Here is a 22978-nt window from a genome sequence, read left to right as displayed (position 1 = left end):
TCCCACCCATAGGACGGATGAGGCCTCTAGGCAAGTCCACTCTATGAAAGTCTCCCCCAAACAGGTGCTACCCTGCTCCACCAGAACTATCAAGGACAACATTGCCTCCCTTGCGCCAGCCTTTGCTGATTTCGGCATTCATTCCTTTGCCACTGGCTCCTTCTCGCTACCACTCAAGAACTCCCTTGTGCATCCTCTCCTCAAAAAGCCCACTGCTGTCCCCTCCTGCCCTGCTAACTACTGCCGTCCTTTCTCCATTACCCCCTTACTAGGCAAACTCCTGGAGAAGCTGGCCATCTCCCAACTAATTCAACACACAGAATCTGTTGGTTGTCTCCACGACCACCAGTCTGGCTTCAGAGCAGCCATAAGCACAGAAACTGCTCTTCTGAACACCTGTGAAGACTTGCTCTCAAATCTCGACTCCAATTCTACATCTCTTATCCTTCTGGATCTTTCCTCTGCCTTTGACAGTCAATCATGCCACCCTGACTAATCAGCTCCGTGACCGTCCTTCCCAAGATCAACTGGGCCATTCTCTCTCCCCTATCACCCTCTCCCCCTGTGGCATCCATCAAGGATCTATCCTCTCGCCGTGGCTCTTCAACATCTACCTTGCCCATCTGATCTCCTCCTTCTCTCCTCACGTTCAGTGTTATGCACACGACATGTGGCCCTTCTTCAAACTTCCCCCCACTTCATCGTCTTCCACCACTCTCATGCCTGTTTGCTATTCAGGCATGGTGTGCTGCTAATGAGCTCTCCCTCAATGCCAGTAAGACAGAAATCCTTCACATTGAGACCCCAGCTCCCTCCTACCCTCTGTCCGCCCTCTATGGGCCACCCCCACCCCAAACCCTTGGGTGAGGCAAAAAAACCTCAGTGTCATCTATGACTGTTCTTTCTCCTCCTCTCCTCACAATGGGGACCTTGCCAAGAAGTCCCACTATCATCTGCACCTTCTCAGAGGCATTCTTCCGTTCCTAACCTTCCCCTGAAAGTCAATGTCTCCAGAGTTCTGGTCCTTTCTTGGCTGGGCTACAGCAACATCCTCTTCCCCAATCTTCCTTTATCCTCCCTTAACCCCCTTCAACTAAACCAGAATTGTACTACAAGACTTATCCTTGGCCTCAGCCCCCAGGGATCGCATCTCTCCAGCCCTAAAATCTCTCCACTGGCTCGAGTTAAAGACTGTCTGTATCATTGAAGGCACGCCCCTGATCGATCAGGCCAGAGAAAATACAACCCGCTAGGGAAAGAGGCCCAAGAAACTCGCACCTGAGAGGCTTAGATCTTCCTACCCACACACCCTCCATTCATTCCTTATCGCATCGTCTGCACCCAAGGTTTCCACCCTCGTTTTGAAATATAATGTATTCCTCCCTGTACCACGCATTACAAATCATGTTGTTATGAACTTACAATGGCACAGCCATATTTTTTTTGGATCTCTTGATGGCCATTTAGTTTACGGTTGTTGGGCTGGGGTCATCCTCAATCGTGGAATTAGGGGGGGGGTCTGCTTTAGTCAGGCCACGATAAGCATGTACATTGAGGCGGCTGCCGCTGTCTCATGGCCTTGCACGGCACATTCCTTCTGAATAAACACATTGGCAACATCCTGTACAACAAAGGTGGGTTTCTTTGGGGTTGGAAGCACAGCCTATCTCACTGTGGTTTTTTCAATCAGGCTCCTCCATGCAGTCTAACGTGCTGAATATCTCTTTGCTTTGCAGGCCTTCTGTTCCAACTATTGCTAACAAAATAGCGTGCTTGTTCGCATGCATATACTATGTGTATTAAGCAAAATATGGTGATTGTGTGGGGATATTAAGAGGCCCACCACCCCCCTTAGCCTGTTAGAATTTCTCCTAATGGGGCTTGTCTCACTCTGAACCGTGTAGGTCAGTGGGTCGTGTCTAACCCCTTATCATCCACAAGGCTTTCTGGGGCCTGGGACCCTGCTACATCCAACACTCCCTTCCTAAATAACTCCCTGCTAGAGCCCTTCGGTCTCCCTGCCCCTCTCAGGCTTGAGCCAGATCTCCTTGAATTACGGAAGCTCCTCAAGACCTTCATTTTCTCTTCTTCCTACCCTCGCCCCCTCCCCTGCTAACAGCCCCTCTGCCTTAATGACTGGCTGCCTGGCTCCCTCTGAGTTCTACAGGACTCCAGGTCCTCTCCCAGTCCACCCCCCTTGCACTTAGCATGTGGACCCTCTCTCCTGCACCCCATGCAATCCCTTGCACTTGCCCTCCTGGCCTCCTCAGCACTTGCGGCTTCTTTCCACCCTCCTCCAACCCCCTTTTTTTCTCTTGCACTCTCTAACCTGCACTTCCCCTCCCAACCTAACACTTCACATTGCGCTGACCAGCACCCCCTCCTGACCCCCCCACTCCCTTTGCACTTATTGGGACTGCACTTGCACAATTCGAATGTCACAATGCCTAGTAGGACTGTTTTTTGTTATCTTTCTCCCTTGTCCCCCTCCCCCCCCCCAACTGATGTGCCCTGTGGCACCTTGAAACACCATTTGTTGTATAGGCGTCTTACAAATGCACAAACAAAAATACAAAAATTGATACATAACCGGATGGTGATGGGGTAAAAACCAGATACAGGTAATCAATCAGACAGAGTGAACAGGAGAAATGGAATGGTAAGGGAGGGATATTTGCAAGTGGGCGACAGTAAGATTAGTGATGATGGGGGGTAGGTTTAAGGGAAAGAATGTTACAGGGTGGGTGCTCTTTTGAGTTGTAGGAAGTGGCGCTTTGGGGCCAATTTAATTGGTACTTTTGATGTCTAGGATGGCAAATTTCAGTGGAAGGGGCAAGGAGGAAAGTGGATTGGAAGCAAGAGGGTACTAGATGCAAAGGTGCGAGCAGTGGAGTAGAGGGAGAGGGGTCGGGGGGGCAAGGCCAAGAACAGAGTTGAAGACGAGGAGAAGGAACTTTCAGAAGGGATGCTTGTACATGGGAAGTGAGCCGGCATAAAGGTGGTGAGACAGGAGGGAGCATTGTCCAATGAGCGGGTGGTGAAGTGGAGGATGTTGTCAACAGGATCAAGGAACAGGGTGGAGCTTACATTTTTTGTAGAATGGTAGTTGATGAATAGGAATTCTTACAGATTTTAGGGAGACTAAACTAGCAGCAGTGGCTCAAGAGGTGATGAGGTGCTGCTGTAGTATAAGATAGCCGTCAAGAGACCCCCATGGTACTATGTCTTGGGGGAGGGTGTGATGAAGTCAGAGGGGAAAATAAGGTTGTGAAGGGATGTAATGGCTCATTATAGCCTGGGCCATTCGTGCTTATGCACTGCAGGCCTTTTGCATTAAGTTTCACATCCAATATGGGATCTCTTGGCTCATCTTGTGCGTATTGGTGCAGCTTTTGCACAACTAGAGTTTGTTTGCTAGGGTCTGGACAGGACCTGAACCTGACCGGCAACAGGCATTCCTTTGTTCAGCGTCCTCTCTTCTTACCTATCTTCTGACATTCCTACTTCCTACTAATATGGCCTTGCCTTCTCTCTAGAGCCTCAAGTTTCTTTGAAAACACTTAAGCTTGCAGCCTGAAACAACCCTGTGGTGTAATCAGATGGTCCCTCCAAACAGTCGGACTGGGGCCACAATGAAAATGTGCCCACAGTTGCACATGGCAATTCATTATTTTTGTGACAAACTGTTTAAATAGTACCCAAGGGAACGTTTTTGGGGAAAATGTGAGGCAAATTGTACATTTTAAAGAAAATGTTTCAGCAACACTGGTCAAAATGACTATCCACACAGTGAAGTAACTCATCAAACTGGCCCACTTTGACACAAAAAAACTGCCCCAAACTAGCATTTTGCGTTTTTAGTTTGGGCATTGCCTTATTGCCCTATAGGCCTGTCCGAGCCTACCTCCTAAACAAATATTCTAATGGCAAGCTTTCAAAACTCTTTTTCACAAAATAGAATGAGGACAACTCCAAAGTGAAAACACAATTATTTTATTTGGCCGTTTATGGCAGTACCTTTCCAGGACACAGAAAAGAGGTTTTCTTGATATTGCAAACACAATATATGTATTTGTCATTAATATATCGGTTTGAATGCTCTTGATGAATACTTGTCCAGGATCTCAGCAGCAGGTAATATAGTGCATGTCATTGAATTCCTAATAAATGTTCATGGACATAATTTATTATTTTTAAACACTGCTAACTTTACTACATTCTACTGAGTTGCAAACTGGAGCCTCTACTGACAGGTCACCTTGCAAAATCTACTTATACGTGGCAGACCCGCTTACATTTAAGAATCAGAGGTCTTTGTTAACAGCTCACCTTGCAAAGTATACGCATACGTGGCAGACCCGCTTACATTTAAGAATCAGAGGTCTCCGCTAACAGGACACCTCGCAAAGTATACTCATGCATAGCAGACCCGCTTACATTTAAGAAACAGAGGTCTCTGCTAACAGGTGACATTGCGAAGTATACGCATACGTGGCAGACCCACTTACATTTAAGAAACAGAGGTCTCTGCTAATAGGTGACATTGCGAAGTATACGCATACGTGGCAGACCCACTTACATTTAAGAAACAGAGGTCTCTGCTAACAGGTGACATTGCGAAGTATACGCATACGTGGCAGACCCACTTACATTTAAGAAACAGAGGTCTCTGCTAACAGGTGACATTGCGAAGTATACGCATACGTGGCAGACCCACTTACATTTAAGAAACAGAGGTCTCTGCTAACAGGTGACATTGCGAAGTATACGCATACGTGGCAGACCCACTTACATTTAAGAAACAGAGGTCTCTGCTAACAGGTGACATTGCGAAGTATACGCATACGTGGCAGACCCACTTACATTTAAGAAACAGAGGTCTCTGCTAACAGGTGACATTGCGAAGTATACGCATACGTGGCAGACCCACTTACATTTAAGAAACAGAGGTCTCTGCTAACAGGTGACATTGCGAAGTATACGCATACGTGGCAGACCCACTTACATTTAAGAAACAGAGGTCTCTGCTAACAGGTGACATTGCGAAGTATACGCATACGTGGCAGACCCACTTGCATTTAAGAAACAGAGGTCTCTGCTAACAGGTGACATTGCGAAGTATACGCATACGTGGCAGACCCACTTACATTTAAGAAACAGAGGACTCTGCTAACAGGTCACCTTGCAAAGTATATTGACGGGTAGTGGACCCGCTTACATTCAAGAATCAGAGGCACCGATTAATACATCAACCAATCATAAATAAGAACACATTATCTACATAGCCCATGGCAACCCTTCTACAAGCCTCTACAAACATATTATAGAATTGGTTCAAACCTTGTGTAAAAAATTACAAAAACATTGTGATTAAAATATTTCTCACATGGTTCCATTCAAAAATACAAACTTCATCAATGAACATAGTGTCTACATTTGTTAAAAAGAAAACAATCAAAAACAATACTCTTTTAGTACCTGAATGCAGATTAAAACACTCTTGCCTTAAGGGGATCTTGCGAGACTCTTAATGCTTACCCGGCTGGAGAACGCACGCCTCCCGTAACTCATGATCCACTCATCTATAATTCTGTATCTCCCTCTTTCAATATCATAGCTCGCGCACCGATTCCCCATGTTCAATCCTACATTCTGGCACCCCGCTATAAAAAGCGTTCTTTCGTTCTTTGGACTTGTGGTATTTTCTTTTCCGCATGGTCACACCTGACTTGCCCATGGCATAACACCAGATAGCACTCTTAATCCTCGTAGGGAAGCTAGTAGGTCATCCACTAGTCCCATCACCATTTTAGAACGTGTTATGTGAGGAAAGCCTAACTTCTCCCAATCAGCAGGTGAGAACATAGTATTGTGAAGCCCACATGCAAGTTTAGTTAGAATGGAGTCAGTGCTGCGATACCAATCATCCTAACCACTGGGCCCAGGTCTCTTTCAAATGAACGATTAATTTAATACAGCAACATTGCTTTCCCCACTCAAGGCAATATTATAAGATACAGAATACATATATTCAAGCAGCTCTATAGCAGTATGGAAACAGTGTGGATAGCAGTACAAAAGTAAACATAATATAACAATCATAAGCTTCTGCAGTGTCTCCAGGCAACAATATATGGTTTCAGGCCACAGAGAGCTTACAATCTACTGTCACGTCGCAGCTGAGTAAACCGAGTTAAACAGAGATAAAGCGACATGCCCAAGGTCACACACAACATCAGTTGCCAAGTCTGGATGAGAGATCTGGTACTTCTGACTCCTAGGGCCTGTGCTCTAAGCACTAGACTGTGCTGCCTCAAAGAGAAAAAAAGAACCGAGTAAAGCAGTGTTCAGGTAACAATATTCTGCAGGCAATGCGTATGGATAAGTAACAGTTCTCAGTGCAGGATGAACGTTATGCATGCATGCTCTGTGAACGCCTCACGCAGCATGCAATGAGCACACATCAAGAGCCATACCTACACCAACGAGTAGGGGCTTGATTTTTAACTAATATATAAATAATGCATGTGGTCACTCACGCACACTGCGGTTGTTGCAAAATCTATGATAATTAAAAACTTGGGGGTGGCATATCCAATTTTAAATTCACCTGGGTGAGTAGACCTGTACAGTAGCTGGCTAACTAGATACAAAAGGACGGGCCCAGATGATATACAGAGCGCTACAGAATGGGACACCACAGGAAGGCAGGGACTTGCATGCTGCAACATTAAAATACACCAGCTTGCACGGTTAATGGAAAACTGTCATTGCAGTGACTTGTTGACAACTATGTTGCTGTTTGCAATCCCAGTAATCCAACTGCATACATGATCCATTCTAAGTCATTATGCCCTTAGCATGTGCTAGGTTTAAGGGTTTCTTGCTTGAGGAAACTATCTGTCACTGTTAATTAACATGTTGTGGCCTAGAGTGCAAGGAATGGCTCTTAGCTAACACCTAGGTTCTCTCACTGTTCATTCTCCCCATACCTGGGACTGGGTGAGCGGATCCCTACTGTTTTCCCGCCTGGTTACTTGCAGATCCATTGCCGACAAATTAACCTATTCCCATGTTGCTAGCCCAGATTGCCTTTTTTCACTGCTCCTTAACCTTGTTCTTTCTTCTATGATTGTAAAGTACTCTGTTGCTTCCCAAAGCTGGGTCCGCGCTAAACAAATACTGTAGAGATGCAGAGGTAGGGTACTGACATAGTGGTGGTCTGTTTTATTGTTAAAGACTTATTTAGACCAGCAAAAGAAAAAGAAAAGCCCATCTTGCCCTACGTCAAGAAAAAGACCAAGGCCTCTGTCAGGATGTCCAGTTGAAATCCAAATAGTCCACCGTGCTGTGTCTAACTGCATATTTCCATCCCTCACACTTGCAACTAATAAAGGGATTATGGGGCTTCCTGGTCCAGAGGAATGACCCATCTCCGGGTTTCAGTTTTCCTCAAAAGGGCCAACATAAAGTTCCAGGTTCAATCAAAGCAAAAAAGTTCAAAGTTCCAACACAAAGATCTCTAGGCAACGCCAGAGGGAAGGACTCCTTCTACCTGGTCACAGTTTTTGCAATGCCAAGAGGTTTCTCCTTTCCTGGCTTGCCACAAAGTTCACAGTACCAAGAGGACCCGTCTCCTCTCTTGGCTTCTCAGGATTCTAACAAGCCAACCTGGTTCCTCCTTCCCCCAGGTACTGTGTCTTGGAAGTGTCAGGGCGAATGGTGTTTGTGTGAGTATGTGTTTCCTATGTCTTTGGGATGGGCCTTAACCTTCAGGTACAGAGTGTGGAGAGCTTCCCAAGCCAAGATGGAGATTCCAAGCAGGCTCACTGATTGGCTTGGAGTGTAAGAAAGGCATAGCTTGAACATTCTAAACAGCCTTTCATTGTCAGCAGCCCAGCAGGAGATGACCTTTGTGCTCAGCTCAGTGACTAGTTATTGGAGACTGGGCCTTTTGGTCTTTTTGAGTTGATTTGGAACAGGAGGGAGCCTGGAGCAAATCTGTACCAGTCTGGAGACATTACCAGATGAAGGTAAGAAGCAAGCCAAGTGACTTTAAAAGTTCTACTTAAGAAATTAAATATAAACTGTTCATAGTTTATTAATGTGGAGTTCAGTTCATTAATATTTTATTTAAAGTAATCCTGTAGGGCTATGATTTTTTAACTGAAGCTGTTCTAGACTTAAGAGTTGAGTGCCATTACTGTTTTACCCTGCTGATTGCAGTGTAGCTTTGCTTTACAACTTGAACAATTGAAGAGTCATGCTCGAGCCTTTGAAAGCTGTTTTCTAGCCTCGTACTTTAACGGGTGTTGAGTCGCGTTAAATATTGTGAGTACTACGAATTTTTTAGTGCTTACGTTATGGGCGCGTCGTGCTGAAAGTCTTGCACTGTCTGCGCAAGTGACAGTGTTCAGAGGATTTATTTTGTTGATTGCGCGCGGGCATCAAATCTCGGAATTCTCCGACAGACTCTTCAACATACGTACGCATCAACAGAAAAACAGATCTCCTTGCGTGTGCGCGATCAAGGATTACTAATCTGTTTTCTTGCATCTGTTCGCCTTCAGAGACACTTTACGTTCCGCGCATGCGTGGCGAGTGATTCATTTATTTCCGTGTAGGTACGCATCAACAGGAACACTGTTCTCGTGTATCCGCGAACAAGGATTACAAGTCTGCTTTCTTGTGTCTGCTCGTCTTCAGAGACGCTTTTCGTTCCACGCGCGTGTCGAGCAATTCTGTTTTCTTTGTTTTTGTGAACAGACTACTTGTTCTGCACTTGCACAATAAGGCGAGTTACAGTGACCAATCTGATGAGCTATGGTGAGAGCCTTCTGGGCTTAAATCTATTTCAGAATTTTAAAGAGCAATGTTACATTTTTCAAGCACCAATTAGCTAATGAGAATGTTATGAGATATGAAGCAGCATTAACATAGCCTACAGGTCCTGGTATATAATAATCTAAAGCTTACATAGACACACATTGCACTTCCAGAGCAACAAAGAAGTTGATTAAGACAAAAGTATTTCTGAGCTTCTAAGGAACTCTAACTCTAGAATTGTCACTGGCAAGGTTGGAATGCATCCTGGACATCTGTCTTTCCAAGCAGCAAATCCATCAGAAGAGTCCACGTCACTGAAAATTCCCCATAAGTATTCCACAGAATTTACACTCCTCTAAGCTTTAGAAGAGGAGAGACAGGTATGGTGTGTTGGCTAAGTTTGTGTAATGATTGAGGAGGAGATTTCAGCATTAGAAAGGTTAGTGACCATTACATGCTGTTTTGTTTTCCTTTCTTAGGTTAAGAGACGGTCATAGCAGAGCAAGATTATCCAGACCTGTTTATTATTTTGTCCCTATTCCCCTTTTGCCTTAGGAGTGCTTGCAGCTCAACAGTATTAAAATCAGTTGGGAGGGAAGCATTGGTGGGGTACTACGGGGGTTCAGCAGCTTCCGCGGACAACAAAGTAGACTTCGAGCCTGACAGGAAGACAGTTCAGCTGGCAGCCTTGGTGTACTCTCCTGCCAGGGACTGCCTTGGGTCCTAGACCCCTCTACGTGTGTCCCAGGCTCTTCCCTCAGGTGTGTCTTGCAGCTCAGCAGCTGCTTTGCATGCGTCCTTATACTTCAATGGGTCCTTCACTCTTCGGTACTCTCATGTGACTTCCCTGCTTTCATATGGGTCCCAAACCCCTCTTTCAGCTTTATAATGTCTCTTAACTAGGCCCGTTTCACTTTCCTGCCAGGCCTCTCTCTGTTTCTTGGGGTGCTCTTTCACCCCTTCCCAACCACAGCCTCTGTGGTCTCCTGTGCCTTCCTGGTCCCCCTCCGCAAACCTCTGTACTTGGTCTGCGAGGGTTCTGGTCCTCTGCAACACTGGTAGGCTTCTCATGCTTCCCTGCTTCCCCTGGGCTCTTGCGGTCTTCTCTAGGCGGCCCCCCAGCTGATCTGTTCTAGTGAGGGTTTATCGATTTCCCTGGCGCTCAAGATTTGTCCCCCTTTTTGGGAGGCACGCTTGTCTTCTTGGTACCCCCAGTGAGGAAGACTCCAGCTTCCCTCAGTTCCCCACAGGCTGCCTCACCATGGCCACATGGGGGGAAGAATCGGCGACATCGCCAGATTTGTCACAATACCCCTAATAATAATAATAATAAAGTGTTCTAAAAAAAGACCATACAATGGCTTGCGGCTGACATCACATATCATGTGTTATCACTTCCTGTGATGTCACTAAGGGGTTTAGATTGTATACTGAAAACTGTTTGTCTTGGAATGAAGTCAATGCCGGCAGCAGTGCTGCAGCAGGGGGCGCTATCTCTAGCCAGAGAATGGAGGACTCTAGAATGGAAAGGGTAGCCATGCTCTGGAGATGTGTAGAGGCGACCTCTCAAGCTAACAGAACATGCAGAGCTTTGATAACCAAAGTCAGCAGCACCTGTGCAGTTAGTATATGAAACAATTTAACAAAGGACGATCAGGTACTGTCCAAAGCCACCACTAGGGGGCTTCTTAATTTCAGACACCTTAACAGCATAATGATGAAGCAAAGTACAAAAAAAAGTCAAACCGGAATATCTAGAGCTTGTGGCTATGTCTCGATTTAGAAGCAAAAACCCCAATAACGGTTGTGGGGGGCATAGGGAGCCCTGGTTTATGTCCATTTTACACTGCATAATTTAGGGGCTGAAGACGAAAGACACGTTACCCAAACCTTAAACATAGCTGTGATGAACAGCATAGATTGGTAACGCATCTTCTTAACCACTAGAACCTTACAATCCAGGGCCCTCCCCATTAGGGCAAATGAGTCCTGATGCTCTACTCAAGCTCTAGGCGCTCCGGGGCCTGCTCCAAGTGCCAGGACTGTCTTGGGTTGCAAGCCTTTAAGTGAAAGTCTACAAGAAAGGGCTGATCTCGAGTGTTTGACCGGAGTGTAGAAGCTTATTCCCTGCTTCTGATGTGGAGTGTAATAGATGCACTCAACTTTTTAGTCAAACTCGAAAGGGACTCCTTGATTAACATGGGAGCATCCAAGGAAAGCCTGTACTATCCCATTAGGTCACCTGTCTGCATGGACAGCCATAGCGTGCTAACCTGTACTGCGCTCACTCGCAGCATAGAAGGCTAGCAGGGCAGAGACAGATGTCTCGATGCCATCACTGTGCTTATTGACCATCAGTTTTATGTGAATGTGACACCCACATGAACAAGAGGCTGCGTGCAATGAGGGCGTGTAGGAGCACACACATACATGCTGGTGGGCAGGCTTCAGTGAACACTCTACAAGGAGGCAGCAGAGTCTCAGTGATAGGGCTGTGAGGGATCGCCCAGAAGCAAACTCTGCAGACAATCCATGTCTCAGAGACACACCTGCGAAGGGGGCTTAGATAAGGTGCTGGGCGAGATGGAGAAAGTGCCCCTTCCTCACACATACAACACTTCAGCAGGCTCCTGAAGTCTTCCCCAGTACAGGGGGATACTAGGGTCAGCAATTGGCAAGTTGAGGTCTTCCAAAGCTGGGGTGCCTATAAAGGGGGAAGAAGGGAAACCCCTTGCAAGTTTTTGCTTTCTGCCCTAGAGAAAGAAGACACCCACCTTAGCGCAAAGCCACTCCGAAATTGTTCATCTATAGGGACACAAACAATATCTCAACCTTCTTGAAACACCAACATCAACTACACACAAAAAAAAGAGCAACCCCCCAAATAACCTGTAAACTGGGGGTGTCATTGATCTAAAGAAGACTTGAATTCTAAGGGACCATTTCACAAAACATTTTCCAACAAGTGGAAAATGTGCTCAAAATGACAGGGGATTCACTAAGGTTATCTGAATGTGCACATCGAAAGGTACGGAAAAGCCACTCATTCGACTGTGCATGTGTGGAACAGACTCAGATGGATGTGCAATGCATGCACGGTTGATGTCTGACCCTTCTGTGCATTGTTTGTTTTACCTCTGGAAAGCATCAATCTGATTCACTGCTAGCTGTCATGCATTTCCACCCCACATGAATAGACCGAGGTTTTCTTATGTTTCCATTTAATCAGAAAAGGACACTTAAGGTTTTTCATGATGAAATGCACTGGCACGTAGACTCCAAGAAATGCACACGTGAAGTGATGACCTGTGCACTGTTCTGCATCTGGCAGTTCAAATAATTTGTCTGCATTTCTTTTGACTTCACAGATCCTCAGTGAATCAAGGCCAACATCGGACATCAAGCTTTGACCAACACGTTAGGGGGAGAGTTTGGGATGGAGGATTTCAGGTTAACCAACATATGATATGATCTTGAAATAAGCCAGCTTGTTTCCTAAACCATAACCAAAGATGGAAGCTGCCTGAAGCCCGCAGGGAGACAGGGCGCTGAGGCTCCAGCAACAAAGGGGAGTTGCCTGAAATAAAGCACCTCACCTAAACGCCATTCAATTAAGAGCAGGACATTACACAGTTATTCCTTCCTTGGACTAGATCAGATTTGACCGGTTCTTTACAAGACCTTTATGGCAACTAACTCTCAAGTACAAAGCCTGGGAATGAAAGAATAAGTGAGAGCTCTTCGCTGGCATACGAGTTGTGGGAGGGAAGACACAGGCATCTTTGTGCAGCATCCATTACCCACCGGAATCAGCAAGGAGTTGATGGTCAGACATTCTCTAACTCAGTAGCCAGGATTGGGATCAAGAGGTATAAACTGGTTCTTTCTGTAGGAAAGAGGCATGGGGGCAGGGACACAGGGCAGTAGCTGGGCAGAATGACTGGCAACTGCATGATTATGGAGTGTGGGAACCCACAAAACACGTGTGACCGTTGGGCAGGTGCCTGCGTGCAGAGAGGAGTGGAGAATGGTGATGAAGTGCTATTAATGGGCAGAGGGACTCCAATGACCATAGTAAAGCTAATTGAAGGATGGTGGCGAGTTTCCACAGGGAGGTGGGAGAGATTAAGGAGGGGCAAGTGGGCAGGGTGGAGGTTGGAACAAGAACAGCATAATTTTGATTTTATTGGCGAGGAATGGGTCATGGCAATGGGTTGCGAGATGTCATGAAAGTGATAAGCAGTAAAGTTTATATATTTCACATTCGCCGATTCCCTAGCAACGTTCCATGTGAGGCTAGAAAGATTCCAAAAGTGTGCAGGTTCTTGATCCTAGTGCAGAGCATGTTAGGATAGTCTTACTGGGGAGTGCTTATGGGTGGAGTGTGGGAGTAAAAAGTGGGGGAGGTCTGAAAGGGGGGGGGGTGAGTGTGCACGTTTGTGTTCAATTTAAGTCAGTTTCTGTGGGTGCCTAAACCATTTAATGGGCCACAAGAACAGACCCCCCCTACCCCCACAGACTATTGCGCAATTTTGGTTCAGAGCTTTTTATTGTGTTTCTTTCCCACCCTAAACAACCAAAGACTACTGAATTCCTCCCTTAGTCCATCGCCCGGTCTGTATTTATAAGTGTGAAAGCCAGGCAGCCCTCTTGTGCCATTGGGGCTCCAAAGACATTCCAGTGCCTTGAACATAGTGTTGAAACCCAAAGGCCAGTGAGGGTTGCACATTTCCTGCTGTGGTCTGCATGGAGTTCTCAAGGCACAGGATTGAGGAGGCCGAGAGCAGCCTTCCATCCTTGGTCGTTTGAGGGCCATTGAATTGGGGAACAGTATACAGCAGAAGAGCAAGAACTGTTACTTGGCACCTGCAGCGGTGCAACTTCATCAAGGCTGTGCTGAAGAAAGCTGACCAGTCTTGCGAGGTTTGGAGATAGAGTGAAGCCAGATCTGCTGTTTGCCTTTAACGCCAATTCTAGGTTGAGTCCGTGGCCTACACTGGTATTTAGAAAACCTAAGCATGGTGCTTCTTGAGACCTCAATTGGATGTCTGCAAATGCAATGAAAAGGCTACTTGGCAGGACGCGAAACCATGGATGGCTAGCGGGACACCTGCCATGAGCCCAAAACTGCTATTTTAGCTGCTTTGGAGAAAAGTTTGTTCTTCTTAGGTTTTGATCGTTTACTAAAAAAGGGAAACCGGTCTGACCTTTGTATCACTGACAAATCACAATCGTAAAACACTGAGATATCTAAGTACTTACACTCCCATCCTTAAATAAATGAAAGCGTGTAGGAATGTGTGCACCTACTGGGTCTGCATGGCTTCTGACCACACACTCCTCACACCACAGCTAAAGCGGGCAGATTACCAGCAACTCCATCCAGAATGTGTTATCAGGAACTTGAGCGATGCCAACACAGATGAAAATACAAACGCTTTGATCAGAGGACCGCTAAAAGGATTTTCTTTAAAAACGTCACTGAATAGAACGTCTTCATGTCCCCACACTTTGGGCCACTGATAGTGTTTGGTGCAAAAGAAGCCACTATTTGGTCTGGGCCATCTCCCGTAAGAATGGAATTCGGAAAGTACCGGTGCAGAGCTGATCAGACCAGACCGGGACCTCGTGCTGTAGGGGAGTTCTTCTCGGATAGAACGTGTGGTGGGCGTCATAGTTCAACAGGCAGCTCAGCGACGCCATGTAAAGGTCAGCAAATCGGGACAAGCGTCGCAAGAAATAGGTAGGGTTATGGTCTGTCCGGAAGATGCTTCCAAACTGGGGGTTGAAGATTTTCCTGGTGGTTACCCTGAAAAGAGAGCGATGTTTCACCAATTAATTCAATAGGTCACGCAACATTAGAGCTTTCTCTAGCAGCCTTACAAACTGGCCCAAGAGGAGTCCTTTGCTTATTTTCTTTGCATTTTGAACAGAAATGCTGCCAAACAGTTACACCAAAAGTGGTAAATAAGACATTTACATTGCTGGCTGGAGTACGGTGGGCAGGGCAGACAGTGCCTGGGCATGCACAATGCTCTTCAGGCTGCTTCTGGTGGCCTTTGCCCAAGTGAGATCAGAAATGGGGGCACACATGATAGGGAACCTCTAGGAGACTGGGGTGTAGCGGCAGAGGAAATGACCTGAACTGAAGATGCAGCATTTGGCTGGGGTAATCCTGCAAGCAGGAATAGTGGGAAGATGGAGGCATAGCCGTGGGCAGACTGCCATGGGTAGGGTTATGCAGAGAGGAATACGGGAGGGGGGGGTGGTGGGGTGGACCCAGCCGCAGTAGTCCAGTAGTCCACTAAACAGGATCTTGGCAGAGCCTGGGATGACTGGCACAGGTGGAGGTGGTGAGCAGTAGCAGATGCACATTTCATTAGATGAATCCCTACGATTCAGGCTATGGGGGAAAGAGGTAAGCAGAGCCTAAAGAGAAGGGAGATGGAATGCTCTTGGGGGCAGAGGATTAGAGTCCATATGTAACTGAACCTTGGCCACCCAGGGATAGTCAAGCTCCCACGGAGTGAGCCAGTGCATGGGAAGATTTAGTTTTTAGAGAGATGCCCAGGAGAGCGTGGTGGCAGTGATTTCTAACACAGAAATGAGTAGGTCAAGCTCTACAGCGCTGGATGGGGATTACTGCTCTAGGAGTAGCAAGACTGGCAACATGCTGCCAGTGGTTATGAAGACTTTGCTTACCTTCTGTAATGTTCTTGTGATGGACTCCGCATTCATCTCTTGAAATACACTTTAGGATGTAGATTGGTCTGGAACCCCCCTTTTTTTTTTAGGTACAAAAGGGGCTCTGCGCTCTACATACACTTTGACAGCTGCAGGCATTGGTGGTGCCACTAAATGCCAGGTGTGACACCCATGACACTAAGTAGAACAAGCCTTGCATGCCCTTTTACAGATGCAATGGAGCAGTGGAACTGCCACAAAATAAAGCATTATGAGCAATCTCATGGAGGGTAATGAGGGAGGGTTAATGAGGAATCTGTGGGAAATCCTTGAACGGAATGATGGATACTTTCCTCCCACAGATTCCTCGTGTTATGTTATATTGAATTTGTACAGCGCTGTTAGGCAGAATCCTGTGCAGTGCCCTTAGGGACCACTACACACAATTAAGACTACAGGTGGCAATGCAAGTTTTACCTTTGGTACAAGCCTGTTCTACTATGTGGTAGCAGTGGCTGAGCAGCCAGACTTATCTCAAGAGTATATGAGCAGTAGCAGAGATTACACAAAGGGACCACAATTACTGTAACTCAAACAAACACTGACTCAAGGTTTCAGGTAGAAAAATATAAGTACATTTATTTTTAAACCATTTGCTATAAACACAATCCTTCTATTAAATTCAAAACCACACGTAAAATACACTACAACTAACCAATTCACTTTGTATGGTATGACTCAAGGTAAGTACCCTGTGTTTGAATGGACCAGTGTTATGAAACAAGACACGTTACCGTGAATACAATTGCGATCACTTTTTGACAATTCAGTCTACTAAATAAACACGTATCCGTGACAAGAAATGCTACCGGGGCAAAAACACACTTAGCACCTGAGATACCCAGAGATACCCAGAGGGAGTTGGGGGCAAAAATCATAGACAATATTATAGTTAGGCAGACAGAATCGAAGAACACTCAGACAGGAATTCTAGAGTCAAAGGGCCGGAGCCAGGGTCAAGTGACACCGGGTGCCTGTTGTCGAGGATCACCCAGTCGGACAGTTCACGATTCAACGTAGCCAAGAGTACTTTGATATTGTCAATGTTCGGAAGCAAAAGTTATAAGAAGGAGGGAAAAGTAAGGAGAAGCCTGGGAGATGAAGAAAAGGGATTCACCCTAATTCCTCAAGCAGGACACAGTACCTTTCTCAAAGGATGAAGCTGGTGCCACAGCAGTTGTTCCTGGTAGTTCCCTGCAGACCCACGATTCCTGGAGCTTCGGCAAGAAGGACGATGAGGGGGTCTGCACCACACAGGGATGAGGCCGGCAGCAGAGACAACGAATAAAAGGTGCACTCCTTAAAAACAGGAGAGGGTCTTCAGGTGGCTATCCGGACCACTACAGCAGTGTGCAGCAATTTCGACCACAAAGGGATTCCTCTGACTGAAGAAGAGCTGGTTATCCCCACCAGGCTCAAGGGAAGAAGACTCCGGACTGGATCTTCTCTTAGTCGTTGAAGGGTTGATAGCTCAGGACTGCAGCAGGGCTTCACCAGTACGGGATAGTTGCAGCAGTCGACTTCTCCTCCGCTTCTCTTAGGTTCCTTGTAGTTCCAGTGGCGACTCTCTGACTTCTAGCCCAAGAGACCTGCCTTTTATGCGCAAATCCCCCATTCACACAGCCTGGCTGTCAATCACACAGCAGGGGGGTTGTCCAGCCCGGACAATTGCCTCAGCCAATCATGAAAAAGTGCGACTTGGGTTTCCTAGGATACCCTGTGCAGGGGGTGACTACAACCCTCCCTCACATTCAGCCCACCTAGACACCCAGGCGCCTAGAGAAGGGCTTCTTGGGAGAAGCCCGCCAAAAGACAGTGAACAAAGGCGGCAAACCTGGTTTGCCGCACAAGGTAAAACACAAGAAGGAGTTTAACAAAAAGAAATGGCGAATAAACCGCACCAGAGCCAAACGAAAAAGTATTTGGTCAAGCGGGTTTAAGTTCGAGGCTAATACAATAGCCTTCAATACTACCACGATTATATAAGATAACCGCGGTAGAAAAGTTTAGGGTAGATACCACTGCCACCAGTCAAGTCTAAATGTTAAAAGAGCGAAACAATGCTCTAGGAGGTACAGATAAAAAGGGCTAAGAGTTAATGGCAACTTTACTCTTTTCTGGGGGGACAGTAGTCATCCTCAGAAATGGAGTCGGTGGGAAGTCTGAACGACAACCCTGTGTCACTGCACTGAAGGTGCTGTGTAACACACAAAAGAAGGGGGCCACTGAAGTGGTGTACTCCAGAGCCCACATTCATAAAAACAGGTAAAAGACACATAGCAAAACATGGGTAAGAGTGGAGGAAAAGCTCACACTCTTACCAAGTGGAAAGAAATAACTCTAGAGATCCAGCAAAGCTGCTGACGGACTCCCTAGGTAAGGGACATTAGCCATGAAATGAGAATTCCCCCTAACAAGCGCCTCCTACCATAATTCCGAGCGGCAAAGGACTAGTAGGATAGGAAATTCAGCAGTGTTAGGGAAGGTGGATAGATAGTTGGGATGAGGGCGAGGGATAGATAAGGTACTCAGGAAAGACAGGAGAAGGAAAAGGTGGACTAACTATGTGTAAAACTTGACTGAATTTACCATGAGACTCAACTGTATTCTATGGGGTTCGGCGCAGAAAGGAGAGAGAGCTGAGAGGAGTTGTTTGCTGCACCCGGGGATATGTCTGGAAGTTACTCACTGCAAGGTGAGCTGGGGCAAGTTGAAGCCATGCCCAAGAAAACACAGGCGGCTTTCTACTTACTTCCCCAGGGCCCCAACATCATCTGGGAAAGGTATGCATGACAGAAATCCGAATTTGCCAATTCTGCAACAGCTCCCTGAAAAACAAGCAAAATAACCTCTCATTTATTGGTTTCCTCATTTATTTATGTCATAGTTACCAGACGTGTGCGCAAACTGCTTAACACCACCAAGCCAGTCTATGGCTTAGCCCTGGCCAGACTTCTGAGCCTTCCACAGTGTCATGGTGAGCAAAGGCATGTAGAAACCATGTCCAAGAAAACACTCCATACAAAACCCCTCTATTCACTTCCGAGTCATGAACAGCTACGAAAGGCCATGTTCTATAGATGGGAAAGCTTCAAGGAAATATGTCACATTTACGGAGGGTGGGATTTCACCCACAGCTTCCTTGGGAGCCGTAGCACCAGTCAGTCTGGCATTCCAGGAGGTCCCAGAGTACTGCTATGGCCTTTAAGGTAATGGTTATACTGGTGTGTGAGGCAGGAATCCTCTCAGGGCGAGGCTGGGTGGTCATGGGAGTTAATTTACATAATCTTGCCTTTGATTAGCCTTCCCACCCTGGGCTGCAATGACTGCACTGTTAATAGAGGGCATCATGCAAGACTGAGGCCAAAACAGGGATGTACAATCTAGTTAACAGATTAGAATCCCTAGTCTACCCTTTTTTATTTGGGTGTTTAGGGGGTTGCTACCTGCTTGTTTTATGGCAGCTTCAAAAGCACTTTAGACATTTAAAGCAGACCATTATAATGAAACTTCAACATAATATAACATGATCTATCCAGCTAGGCTAAAAGGAAACTGTTAGGGAGAATTCTCTGTTTAGGCTGAATTTCCTAACCTAGTGAGTCCCCCAGCAGCTTTGCTGGATTTCTGGAGTTTGTTTTTTTCGCCTGCCAAGAGTGAGACTCTTTCTCCCACTCTTGGACATGATGTGTGGTGTTCCTTTGAATGTTAATGTGTTTCATGGCTATGGGGTCTGTTACTCCATAGGGTCTCGTATGTTTTCCTATGTGTGTTACACAGCACCCTCTGTGCCGTAACACCGGGGTGTCATAGTGACCCCCCACCATAGACTCCATACACTGGGACTGACTACTGTCTCCCAGGGCATGTAAAGTCACCATTGGCTTTACTAGTCCCAAATTACTAACAGAACCAGTACAAACCATCATATTGTGGACGTACTGGTAGGGGCAATTCGATTGCCCCTGGGTCTGTTGTTCGAGGGGGTACTTTCCCATCCCCCCTCGTCGAGTTTTGGCTGGTGGCAGTGGATACTACTTTTAATATTCAACCGCGAATAGATCTCTATGGGATTTTCCCATTGTTCGAGGCCAATACTTTTTTTAACATAGCCTCTAACATACCGCCGGTTTATTTATTTAACATTAATTTACCGGTTGGTATTTTCTGCCAGAACTCGGTTTTAAAATAGCGTTTGTGTTCGCCTCTAACTCCAAACCAAAGGTCGAGCCCTTTGTTCCACTTTTTGGCGGGCTTCTCCACAGAAGCCTCTAAAAGTGGTGCCACTCTGTCTGGGTACCACAGGGGGTGCGGGAGGGGGTTTAGGCACCCTGGACCGAGTTACCTTGGTAACTCAAGTCGCACTCTTGGGTGATTGGCCCAAGTGGTGAGCCGGCCGGATCACCACTTAGCATGTTTGATTGACAGCTAGGCTGAGTGAATGGGGGTGTGCTGCATAAAAGCAGGGCTTTTGGGACTGGAACTTCAGAAGTCGCCACAGGACCTGAAAATCCGACGAGGGAGAAGCTGAGCCAGCCTGCTACAACGACACCACCGGTAGGGCCCTGCTGAACCGACTCACCACTTCCCAACGACAGAGGAGATCTCCCTGCTGGAGTCTTCTTCCCCAGACTGGTGGGCAAAACCAGTTTACCTTCTTTTCTCGCATCCCAAGACATCTTGTGGTCGAATTGCCCGTGCCAAGCACCCCGGCAACCGGATAGCCACTTACCACTGGACCGCGAATAAAAGGACCGCTCCTTTTAATTGAGAACTCCGCGGCTGGTTTCTTCCCTGGCAGTGCAACAGACTCCTGCTTTCCTCCCCGACGAGATCCTCTCTTCCTCCGGACGAAGCACCGACTTGCACCCGCTGCCAGGAACAACTTCCCCCGCTGGAGCGTTCTCACCATTTTAAGGTACCGTGTCCGCCAGGCCTCCCTTTCTGAAGATTGCTACAAGGTAACAATAATCCCTTAAGCTTCTGGACTGGGCTAGACGCCTTGACCATCTAACTGGTCCCTTTCTGTTTGGTCCAACTCATTCTGAACTTATTGCGAGACTTTTGCGCACTTTGAACCGTGTGACCTTGGACACATTTCGACCGGAACCTCTTAAAGTGGTTCCGGCCTTGTTAACTTAGACTTTACGGTTTTAACTTGCCTCCTTCTCCTACTGTGTTCTTCCGAAAGTGTTGGGATCTGTTTCTATCTTTGCTCTGCCTTTCTCTCCCTTTTAAACCGATTGATTAGAGTGCCATCTTCGTTAAACGCTCACCGCTGTCTGAAAATAAGTGTTGCTTTACTTAAGACTTGTCTAATTAATCGTTGAAGGGAGTGTATATCTTTTAGTGACCGTGTTTTTGAACTGCTTAATATTAGTGCCAGTGTGTTTTACTAGATGTGTTTTTAAATAAATAATTATATCTCTTTTACACCAAGCTCTGGTCAGTGTTTACTTGTTCTACTGTGTTCTTTTGACCTATTGTGAATACTCTGTATACTGCCTAACTCTTCTTGAGAGAAGTCTGACTGCTCAGCCAAAGCTACCAGGTAAATCTGGGTGGTACAGACTGCTACCAATTGGGTTTACTGCCAACCACCTGTAGTCTTAAATCTTTTGCAGTGGTCCCAGAGGGAACTGCACAGGTTTCTGCCTAACAGAAACCAACATTATATTCTCCCCCCTCCTGAAGGAGTGAATAAGTACATACAGCAGCACTCAGGCACATTCTAGTTAACGTGCATTTAACTTTGGGAAAAGAACACTTTGATCCCAGCAGAGCAAGACATTGCACAACATGTGTCTACGGCTTAAAACATGACATGGGGAGACTTGCTCTCCAATCTTGACTAATCTCCCTTCTGTCCTCTTTCTCCTTGATCTATCATCTGCTTTTGACACAGTCAACCATGCCATCCTACTCAATCGTCTCCGAGACAATCTTGGTATTACTGACCTGGTTGACCTCCTTCGACACCAACCAACGCTCTCAGATACAAATGGGGTCCTTCTCTTCTATTTCTCTCTCAACTTGTGGGACTTCAAGGATTAAAATCAAGTCACTGGTCCAGCAGGATGACACCAAAATTTCAGCATGATTCGGGATTCGGAAGACGGTACACTGCGTAATAGCTCGAGGTCCAAGGGTATTGCAGCCCAGCATGGGATGGCTCAAAATACAGGTCTTCTTGAGTCAGGTGGACCTCATCAGGCTCTGGGTCAGGGGTCATCGTGTTAGGGACCCCGAGGTCGCTTCAAAGGAAGGGTTGTCACGATCGCGCCTTATCTTGTTACCAGTCGGAGGGGTCTCCTGGTGAGAAAGGTCTCTGGTCCCCTGGGTAGCCAGCATGACCCGGGGATGAAAACTGTATCTTGGGTCAGCCCTGGGGAAGCAGAGCCAATAGAGATGCAGGAAAAAACCCACCAGCCAGAATTCAGGAACTCAGCAAGTTGAAGAAACATCCACCTGAGTCAACAGGAGGAGAGAACATCCACCGGGTTCCGTCAGGAGAAGGTAACCAACCAGGATTGGCAGCTGCTTCAAGGACGGAGAGCAGGAATGAGAGCGAAGGTGGAGGAGGCAGGTGGAGGCTAGGAAGGGACAAGGAGAAGCAAGGGAACAGAGGAAGGAACAAAGCGAAGCGCAATGGAGAAATTTTGCAGTGTGCCGTTCCTGGCTGTTTACTCCGTGTTATGCTTCCGGGCGGATTACATCATAACGCGCAAGGCGGGGTTAACAGGACGCTGTCCGCCACGATGGATAGGGCTGAAGTGTTTCCAACCCCTCCAGATGGACCATACCGGTCTCTGAAGTGTAGACCAGCGAACCATGACAAGGGTAACAACAGGCTCTGGTTACACAGCAGGCTCGACAGAAAACGTCTGAGCCAGCTTTTCTTCATCTCCCTCTTTGGATTTGGTTCCAGTGGTCATCTACTCCTTCAGCTCCCAGGATCGGACCTTTATACAGGAACCCAGCCGATCAACAGACATATAACATTCAAACCTGAGGGGGTGGCAGCCTTTCAGGACAGCCAACCTCCCAGTTGCAACTGGACCCCAGCAGGCATGCTGGAGGACAAAGGACTGCAGAGTTTTGGACTTCTCCCTCGCTTCCTGCCTTCACCAACACCCTGGACCATGGGCGGACTTACTTGAAGTCTCCCGCCAAAGACAACATTTGCACAAATAATTTTCCCACCCTGGAGAGTAGGGGAAGGACCAAGAAAAGGACAAGAAACCCAGAAATGGCTAAAGAAGAAGACAAGAGGACATTTTGGTAAAATAGGCACCAATAGGTGCCCTACTGCAGTTGTGTAAAACAGCGTTAAGTCAGATGCACCAAACTGGTAAAAGTTTTCATTTCCACCAGCCATTTAGGTTAAGCTCGTCTCTAACAGAAATGT

General features: G+C 46.7%; 1 protein-coding gene across 3 annotated transcripts in view; it reads right to left on the bottom strand.

Moving 5' to 3' along the window:
• The window catches only part of NT5DC3 (5'-nucleotidase domain containing 3), a 1183405-nt gene that overhangs the window by 247273 nt on the left and 913154 nt on the right, over window positions 1-22978 (bottom strand). The window contains exons 14-15 of one of the 3 annotated variants that reach the window (XM_069629920.1): window positions 14421-14635; window positions 3978-6312 (exon numbers count right to left, since the gene is read on the bottom strand). The exons of 1 other annotated variant lie outside the window; for it this stretch is intronic. In XM_069629920.1, coding sequence (XP_069486021.1) covers window positions 6299-6312; window positions 14421-14635 — 229 coding nt within the window. In that variant the 3' untranslated portion in view covers window positions 3978-6298. Of the gene's footprint in view, window positions 1-3977; window positions 14636-22978 lie in introns of those variants that run through there. One more of the 3 variants, XM_069629922.1, reaches the window with a different exon arrangement.

Source organism: Ambystoma mexicanum, chromosome 12 (genome assembly GCF_040938575.1).
Source record: "Ambystoma mexicanum isolate Mex_15411 chromosome 12, UKY_AmexF1_1, whole genome shotgun sequence".
Classification (NCBI taxonomy): domain Eukaryota; kingdom Metazoa; phylum Chordata; class Amphibia; order Caudata; family Ambystomatidae; genus Ambystoma; species Ambystoma mexicanum.
The sequence above is the reverse complement of the archived record's forward strand: the minus strand, read 5'-3'. Positions and strand labels throughout refer to the sequence as shown.